At 17.5% G+C, this 9,238-nt stretch overlaps 3 protein-coding genes across 3 annotated transcripts; all 3 read right to left on the minus strand.

Annotated features, from left to right (window-relative positions):
- Nucleotides 1-850: 850 nt before the first annotated feature.
- Nucleotides 851-3,485, minus strand: LOC128954722 (GATA zinc finger domain-containing protein 14-like). The gene is made up of 4 exons (XM_054300322.1): nucleotides 2,557-3,485; nucleotides 1,908-2,017; nucleotides 1,323-1,492; nucleotides 851-966 (listed from the first exon to the last, which is right to left on the minus strand). The coding sequence occupies exons 1-4, from the start codon at nucleotides 3,475-3,477 to the stop codon at nucleotides 851-853; spliced, it is 1,317 nt and encodes a 438-aa protein (XP_054156297.1). The 5' UTR covers nucleotides 3,478-3,485.
- Nucleotides 3,486-4,143: 658 nt separating this feature from the next.
- LOC128955181 (uncharacterized) lies at nucleotides 4,144-6,178 on the minus strand. Its single transcript, XM_054300829.1, has 4 exons — nucleotides 6,112-6,178; nucleotides 5,440-5,549; nucleotides 4,714-4,892; nucleotides 4,144-4,301 (listed from the first exon to the last, which is right to left on the minus strand). Exons 2-4 carry the CDS (start codon nucleotides 5,547-5,549, stop codon nucleotides 4,177-4,179), a joined length of 414 nt encoding a protein of 137 aa, XP_054156804.1. The 5' UTR covers nucleotides 6,112-6,178; the 3' UTR covers nucleotides 4,144-4,176.
- Nucleotides 6,179-6,244: 66 nt separating this feature from the next.
- Nucleotides 6,245-9,188, minus strand: LOC128954734 (uncharacterized). The gene is made up of 5 exons (XM_054300333.1): nucleotides 9,110-9,188; nucleotides 8,685-8,803; nucleotides 7,990-8,153; nucleotides 7,444-7,692; nucleotides 6,245-6,270 (listed from the first exon to the last, which is right to left on the minus strand). The coding sequence occupies exons 1-5, from the start codon at nucleotides 9,158-9,160 to the stop codon at nucleotides 6,245-6,247; spliced, it is 609 nt and encodes a 202-aa protein (XP_054156308.1). The 5' UTR covers nucleotides 9,161-9,188.
- Between the last annotated feature and the right edge of the window lie 50 nt (nucleotides 9,189-9,238).

Raw genomic sequence — 9,238 nt, forward strand, 5'->3', positions numbered from 1 at the left:
AATTTAGTTAATGGGTTCCCTATAAATTTATATATATAATATTAATAGAATTATCTAATTATAGTTATAATTTTTGTAAATTTTACAAAAATAATTCAAAAATATTTTTTAAGTTTACTTTAATTAAATAACAAAATTAACAAAACAAATACACAAAACAAAACAAACTGAAATTAAGGAAAATTCAATATTTTTAATATTAATTAAAATACTAATAATAATATTTAGTAAATATTTGTAATTAATTAATTTTAATGCAGAATTAAAGCTAAAATTATTATTTTTTAATTTATATTTTATTTTTTAAAATGATAATTTATTAGTTATTGATTAATTATGTATGCATTGTTAAAAAAATGCATTAAAATAATTTATATATATATATATATATTTAATATAACTTTATATATTAATTTTAGTTAAACAAATATTTTAGATAAAATTTTAGTTTTACAAATAAATAAATATTTGTAATATAGTAATAGTATGAAATTAGTAGTGTAAACACTAAATATGGTTTAATTTATTTTCATTTAATAAATTATTGTTTATTTTTGATATTTTTAAAAAAAATAAAATAAAGTTACAGTATATATATATCATATTATAAGTTATAGTAAATTTAAACAATATATAAATTAATTTATTTGTTATATATTTATTTTAGTTGACTATTTTTTTTTTAAAAAAACAACAAATAATTTAAACATTTATATAATAATCTTATTACTACTAACTAAATATAAGCTATTTTTAATTATAGTATAAAAGTTATTTGCTTTTGATTGTCGATATTTTGTAATTAATTAATTAATTTAATTACTATTATTTCTATTAGTGTTTCAATAGATTATTGTGTTTCATATAATGTTAAATTTAAATTAAATTTTTTGATAACATTTTTAGCTGTTTTCAATAAATCCGGTTGATTTTGTGGTTGAAATCGGGAAAATACATGAACACCAACTAATCAATTAAAAAAAAATCCAACAAAAAAATATGAAAATAAAAATAATATTAAAAACAACCAATTTATATATACATACTGTATATTAACTATATAAATATTTTGTAATTTTTATGTTCAATGTTAGTATTTATTATAATTTTAAAAAAAAACAAATAACTAAATAAAAAATAATATTAAAAACAATCAATTTATATATATTATCAAAAAAATATATACATACAGTATATTAACCAGTATAAATATTTTGTTATTTTTATGTTAGTATTTATTATAATTTATTTTTATTTTTTTTTTTAAAAATCAAATAACTAAATAATAATATTAATTTTCAATTTTTTAGTAAAAAAAATACCTCGATTAGTTGAATTAATTTTTTTAAATTTTAAAATCATATAGCGTCGAGTATTGTAGCTTAATAATTGATAAGTATACTGGAAAGTTTCAAAGTTAACCAGGAACAATTTATTTTTAGTATCCACTGTCATTTTTCCTGGTTTTGGTTTTTGTCTATAGTTATAAAAGCTATTTTTTGTTAGCAAACAAAAAAATTAAGAAAAAAAAAATTTAAAAAAAATTATCTAATGTTTAATATTTAATTTTTATTTATTTTTAAGATTAGTTTTTTAGTTAGCAAATTAGTATCAAATTATTATATATATATATATATATATATTGATTTAAATCTAGTTAATAAATAAAAAATGTTAAATTAAATTTTTAAATAAATTAAATTATCTAATCTTTAATATTAATTTATAGATTATTTATAGATTATTTATAGATTATTTATAGATTATTTATAGATTATTTATAGATTATTTATAAATTATTTATAGATTAGTATCAAATTATTATTTTTTTATATTTAAATATAGTTAATATATAAATAAAAATGTAAAATTAATTTTAAAAAAAAATTAATTAATATTAATATTACACATATGCCCATAAAAATTCAGCCGGTTCTGTATTGCTTATGTATATTATATCAAGGTAACCGCAATAATATTTATTAGTCGAATAAATCGAATACCATAACCCAGTCATCTAATTTTTTTTAAAAAAAATTTTAATAAAAAATTAAGTTTTAAAAAAATTATATAATTTGATAATAGTATATATAAAAAGCAATGGTTTTTAGTTATAGTTTTTATGTCAATTGTTAATTTGGAAATAAATTTTTTGATGAAATGATCTGGATCAAAACAGGAATACAATCGAAATATATATATATATATAATTTATTATAAAAAATTGTATCTAGCTAATAAAAGAATTAAATTTATAAATTAAAATATATATATATATAAATAATTATAATTACACTGTGACAATTTTTTTTAACAAAAAAAACTACTACAAATTGTTATTATTAATTTAATTTTTAGTTTTTTAAAAAAGTTTTTTAGTGGAAATTAAACTACAATTAGTTTCATTTTGAATGGATATTAATTTTTGTTGTTTTTTTTGTTATATATATATATATTTAAATCCTTTATAGAATTTTTATAAATAAACATTAATTACAATAATAATAATAATTATTATTATTATTATTACTAGTAGTAGTAGTAGTACTACATTACCTTATTTATGATTGAAGGTATTGATGGTAAAGCAGGGAATGTAATGTTATTTTTGTGTTTATTGTTGTGACTTTTGTTGTGATTGTTGTGATCATTGTTGTGGTTGTTGTGATTGTTATGATCATTAGTGTGATTGTTGTTGTGGTTATTGCTGTGATCGTTGTTGTGAGTTTTGTGATCGTTGTTGTGATTGTGATCGTTGTTTTGCTTGTTGTTGTGATTATTGTGATCGTTGTTTTGCTTGTTGTGATCGTTGTTGTGATTATTGTGATCGTTGTTTTGCTTGTTGTGATCGTTGTTGTGATTATTGTGACCGTTGTTGTGATTGTTGTGATCGTTGTTTTGCTTGTTGTGATCGTTGTTTTGCTTGTGATCGTTGTTGTGATTATTGTGATCGTTGTTGTGATTATTGTGATCGTTGTTTTGCTTGTTGTGATCGTTGTTGTGATTATTGTGATCGTTGTTGTGATTGTTGTGATTGTTGTGATCGTTGTTTTGCTTGTTGTGATCGTTGTTTTGCTTGTGATCGTTGTTGTGATTATTGTGATCGCTGTTTTGCTTGTTGTGATCGTTGTTTTGCTTGTGATCGTTGTTTTGCTTGTGATTATTGTGATCGTTGTTTTGCTTGTTGTGATCGTTGTTTTGCTTGTTGTGATCGTTGTTTTGCTTTTGATCGTTGTTGTGATTATTGTGATCGTTGTTTTGCTTGTGATTATTGTGATCGTTGTTTTGCTTGTTGTGATCGTTGTTTTGCTTGTTGTGATCGTTGTTTTGCTTTTGATCGTTGTTGTGATTATTGTGATCGTTGTTTTGATTGTTGTGACCGTTGTTTTGCTTGTTGTGATCGTTGTTGTGATTGTCGTTGTGATTGTTGTTTTTACATTTAACAAAAATATTAGACTCATTTATTAATGATACCATTACTAAAATTAAGCATGCTAATCGGATAAATGAATTAATTGTAAACATTATTAGTGTAATTAATAATTAAATTCAAATTAATAATAAAACAAAAAATATATTAATTAATTATTTTTATTTATTTAATTACTATTTCTAGTCAACAATACATTAGTAGTAAAATCTATACGCAATAAAAAAATTAATTTTCTAGCCTTTACTGTATTAATAATTTTATTATAATTATATATAAGTTTATTACTTAAGTAATTGAAAACTATATTTAAAACTTGTATAATAAATATAAAATTATAATTAATATATACCTTATATAAGTAAAAATAATTTCAATGTAAAATTATTTTATTATTTACATTATAGACAACAACAAAAAAATCTATTTAAATGAAATATATCTACAAATATCTTAAAATTTTATTCACACATTTTGGTTAATAAATTTTTTTTTAAAAAATAAATAATAATTTTAATTTCTAATATTTTATTTAAAACATTTAACATTACTATTAATAATAATAATATCAAACAGTAGTTTATAGTTAAATAAAATTAAAATTATTATACTAGTATATATTAAATTAATTGTTTGTTTTAGATTTTTATTTTAGATTTAGTTTTTTTATTAAAATATTATCGATAATCACAAAAAAAAAAAGATTTTCGGTTTAATTATTATTATTATTATTTGTTTGATTAAAACTATCCATTTGTATCAGTTTGTTGTAAGTTATAGTTAAGACCCAAACGATTCAATATATTGTTTGCGATATTCAATAGATTCAATTGATTCGGTCCATCGCCTCTTGAATAGACAGTTACGCCAACTAAATAACAATTTTTTTTTATTAACAAAAAAAACAAAACAAAATATTAATATAACAGTTATTTTTTTTATAGATATACAGTAGTATATAATATTTATATACAGTATATATTATATATATAGTATTTTTTTAAATTATTCATGTAAAACAAAAAGTTAAAAAAAAATTTTTGTAAAACATAACCGAACACTAATCAATATAAACTATACTATATTTTTCATACAATATATAAATATACTGTAAATTATATCTATATAAATATATAAAAGCATTTAGATTTATGAATTTGTTAATCAAAAAAACAAAACAAAACAAAAATTAACAATTAATTAACAAAACAACTACAAAAATAAATTCTATATAAAAAAAATTAACAAAAAAAAATATTTATTTTTTTTCAAATATAACTAACCTTTATTAGTTATAGTGCTTTCAAATCTAATAATTACATAACGATTCGGATCATATCCTAGTATATGATAAATAGCCTGTTGATGGTCATCATCTTTATTATTATAGGTAACCAATAGACTATTATCGTTATCAAAAATGGTGTGTCCAATACGGGGCTTTTTATTTGGATTATAATCACTAATTTAAAAATTAAAAAATAAATAAATATTAATACAATTAAATAACTTAAATTTACAAAAAAAACAATTTTAATAAGTATTCGTCCAAAAAAAAAAAAAAATACTATACAACATAATACATTATTTTTATTAAATAAATTATTTTTTCAAAAAAAAAAATATTTATCTGTGCTATACTGCATATTAATAATAATATACTATTATTATACTATAAATATTACTATTAAATAAAAACAATTATAATGAAATGAAAATCTAATTAATTTAATTATTTTTTTAAGTTATATATAAATAATATCCAAAATTATTTTAAATCACATTTCAATGACTATTTTTAAAAAATTTAATTATCAAATTTTAAAAATAAGATCAAAAATTTTGTTTCCCGATAGAGTGTATACTAAGGAAAATAATAAAAACTTAATTGATTTGTTAATTGATTTTTATTTGTTAGCCATAGTTTGTAAAAAATAATAATTATTATTTTTTATAAATATAATCATAACTTATGATTATATTAAAAATAATTATTATAAATAGCTTACTTAAATATTATATTGAATATGGCCGGTTCAGTATCGGCTATGTAATCGATGTCCATATAGCTAAATGTTCGCTTATATGTTGAATAAACTGGATACCAGCGCCCAGTCATCTATTTTTTTTTAAAAAAAAAACATTATATTTATTAATATAAATGTTTTATTTTTTTTAATTAATAAATTTAGACAAATTTAAAATATTAAAATAATTTTTTTTTTTAAATATATATAATTAAACTTATAAAATCTATCTAATTTTTTTCAAAAAAAAAATATAATAAGTGATTTTTTTCTATTTAACTAAAGTTATTAATAATATTGAAAACTAAAATTTAAGGGGAAAAACCTAGAACTCAAATATTTAACATTATGATTGATAAAATATTTTATTATTAGAAATAATTAACAATTTATATAAAAATTTTATATTAATTTTTATTATAATACTTAATTTGTCTATTTTTTAATATATTTTTATTAAGCATTATAATATAAAATGTTTGTAATTAAACTTTTTTTGTTGTTGTTAATGTATGTTAAACTAAAATAAAACTAATTATTTTTAAATGAATTAACAAAAAAAATTATATAATTTTTTTAGATAAAAAAAATAAGACAATTTTTTAATATAAAATATAATTATAGGTATTTTATTATTAATAATAATAATATTACCGTAGTTTTCAATGTCGATTCTGGCGGCAAATCAGGTAAAGTAGTCTCAGATTTATTGTTATTATTATTATTTTCATTAGATTTTAAGACAACATTATTATTATTATCATTTTGATTATTATTATTATTATTATTATTCTTGATATACTTTAAGAGAACCTCTTTTTTATTATAATCATAATTATTGTTATTATTATTATTGTTGTTGTTATTAACTGTAATATTATTATTTTAAAAATTATTTTTTTTTATTGTTGTTATACTTTTATTATAATTTTTAAATTTAAAAACTAATATTAGTCGTGTGTACTTTTTTTTATGTAAATACTACTAATTATATAAAAAACAATATTTTTTTAGTAATAAAAATAAAATTTACTAAATTAATAAAAAAATTAATTTGTTTATTCTATAACAATAATGTTAACTAAAAAAATCTACAAATAAAATATAAAAAAGTTAAAATCTATTATTTTATACTAAATACTAGTAAACTTTGATTATTAATAAAGGTTTTACTAACCATTAGTGGTATCGTTGTTGTTATTATTGTTACATTTTATAAAATTGATAGATACAAATAATATAATTGCAAATATTATTAATAACCAAGGTGATCGGATAGTTGACTTAACTTTAGACATTTTTAATATATATATATACTTATGAAATAAATTATATAATTATATAAAATAATTAGTTAAATTAATATAAATAATAAGTTTTAAATGAATTCTAAAAAACACATATTTTTTTGATTAATAACTACTAATATATTTAATTTCTAATATCTCAAATAATATAATATTTTTTTTAAATGTTAAAAATCCATAATTTATTAATACATTATTAGTAATAAAATTACACAGATTTTTTTTATTATTAAGTTTAATTAAATTTTTGTAATAAAATGGGTGAAATAAATTTTAAGAAATATTTTACTTCTATACTTAAAAAAATAATAATTTATACAAAGCTATAGTTTTTACAAAAATTAAAACTTAAACATCAAAATTATTATTATTATTATAAAATAATATGATTTTTTTAAAAAATATTTTTCTATAACATAGAATTACAAAAACAAATATTTAATAGATAATTGAATTTTTTTTTAAAAAAAACAGTTTTACACAAATGATAAAATTTTTAAATAAAATATATAGATATTATACATTATATATGATGTCAGTAATAACAGTATGTTAGGGTAAATATATAATAATTTAAATAATTTAAATAAATAATAATTATGGTTAATATTTAATGTATTTATTATTTGATGAATGTGTTAATTATTGTTTATATAAATTTTATTATTATTGACGATACTGTTTGACGATATAGTCGACCGAATAGTTTTCGGCTTTTTTGTTATCAATAAAACATTTTGATTGTCGTATTCGTTGTGATTGTTATCAGATTTACCATTATTTGAAAGTTTTAGCATTTTATCGTTACAACCATTTTGTTGCATCCGATAGAGTGGTAAATCAATTTTATACATTAATTTCAATCGTTCACCGATTTTCAATAATTTATTATTTGGACTCTTTTGACGGGAATAGACAATTAAGTCACCTATAGATAGATAAAAAAAAATAATTAAGTAATTAATTTATAATAAAATAATAATTAATTAATAGTGTTAACACATACATATACACACACATATATATACAGTATATATATATATATATATATAGACCACATACACACATATAGACTACATATACAGATACACACACATAAAGACCACATACACTCATATAGACTACATATACACACATATAACCCATATATATATATAATTTATATATATATATATATATATATACAAACACATATATACAGTATAAACCACATACAGATACATACGAGTATTGGTTTTGATGTCCAACAATAATAGGACACAAAAATCGTTTTTCTTGACCTCAAGAATTCTCACCTCTTGAGTACTGTTATCGTCATTACGGATCAACATCAGTGACCCGTCATCTTGTTGTCTAACCGTTGATATATATAGCAATTTATTTCCCTGTCTAACAAATTTAATACTGTTTATTATTATTTGATTTTTTTTTAATAATATCATAAAAAACTAATATATTTTAATATACAGTATTGAATATTAATAAACTATTATTATATACCGTATATACAGTGTAGTATAATGTAGTATTTACTATATAAAATGTATTAACATATACTACAGTACATACATGTATGTACTAATTATTGTTATATTAATTAAATTTTTAAAAACTATTATTTAAATATTTATATAGTTTAAAATTTGATAATTTGTTTTAAGAATTTTTATTATAAATATTAGAAAAATAATTAACAATATAAGTTAAATTATTTATAAAAAAAACTATTTACTACTACTATTACTACTACTACTAATATTATTATTATTATTATTATTATTATTACTACTATTATTACTACTATTACTACTACTACTACTTCTACTACTACTACTACTACTACTACTACTAATACTACTACTACTAATACTACTACTACTACTACTACTAATAATAATAATAATAATAATATTGTCATACCGTCTCTGAACCTGATATTCTAGATTTTGTTCGCCAAACGGTTTGGTTACGGGTTTTACTTCAATGTTATGGCAAATAGATCTAACAGATCCATAAATTTTATACCAACTATTATTTACCTAAATTATTAATAATAATCAATATATTATTATTATAAATTATTTTAACTATTGTAACAGTTTTTTTAAATTAAATAAACCTATAAATTATATAATATATAATAGAGTTATAATGATATAAATAATTTTATTTTTTTATAAAAAAAACATATCTCAAATAAATTCTGTTAGAAAATTTTAATTATATATAAAACAAAAACATAATATATTTTGTGTTAATTTATATTGAAGATTAATTTGTTTATAATTTGATAAAATTAATTAATTAGTATTAATTAATTAGTATTAATATAAATATATAGTTACAGTTGCATCGTATAGACTGTTAATATTTAGCAATTTAGGCGCAATCATCATAGAGTTTACATAATTTCGGGAAAACACATATAACAATAAAAACAATAATGATATAAATAATTTTATTAATGTTAAATA

Source organism: Oppia nitens, unplaced genomic scaffold (genome assembly GCF_028296485.1).
Source record: "Oppia nitens isolate AA-2021 unplaced genomic scaffold, nextdenovo-longstitch-racon4-pilon3 scaffold12_pilon_pilon_pilon, whole genome shotgun sequence".
NCBI classification, from domain to species: Eukaryota; Metazoa; Arthropoda; class Arachnida; order Sarcoptiformes; family Oppiidae; genus Oppia; species Oppia nitens.

Coding starts and splice junctions, on each gene's coding strand:
- LOC128954722 (XM_054300322.1), bottom strand. CDS start 3,477: ATGGTATCATTAATAAATGAGTCTAATATTTTTGTTAAATGTAAAAAC. Junction 1,493..1,907: donor GAATTTTTATGGGCATATGT/GTAATATTAATA, acceptor AACAAAAAATAG/CTTTTATAACTATAGACAAA. Junction 967..1,322: donor AATTAATTCAACTAATCGAG/GTATTTTTTTTA, acceptor TTAATTGATTAG/TTGGTGTTCATGTATTTTCC.
- LOC128955181 (XM_054300829.1), bottom strand. CDS start 5,549: ATGACTGGGCGCTGGTATCCAGTTTATTCAACATATAAGCGAACATTT. Junction 4,893..5,439: donor ATATTCAATATAATATTTAA/GTAAGCTATTTA, acceptor TTTTTAAATTAG/TGATTATAATCCAAATAAAA. Junction 4,302..4,713: donor AAGCACTATAACTAATAAAG/GTTAGTTATATT, acceptor ATTGTTATTTAG/TTGGCGTAACTGTCTATTCA.
- LOC128954734 (XM_054300333.1), bottom strand. CDS start 9,160: ATGATGATTGCGCCTAAATTGCTAAATATTAACAGTCTATACGATGCA. Junction 8,804..9,109: donor ACAGTCTATACGATGCAACT/GTAACTATATAT, acceptor TTAATAATTTAG/GTAAATAATAGTTGGTATAA. Junction 8,154..8,684: donor GAATATCAGGTTCAGAGACG/GTATGACAATAT, acceptor TAAATTTGTTAG/ACAGGGAAATAAATTGCTAT.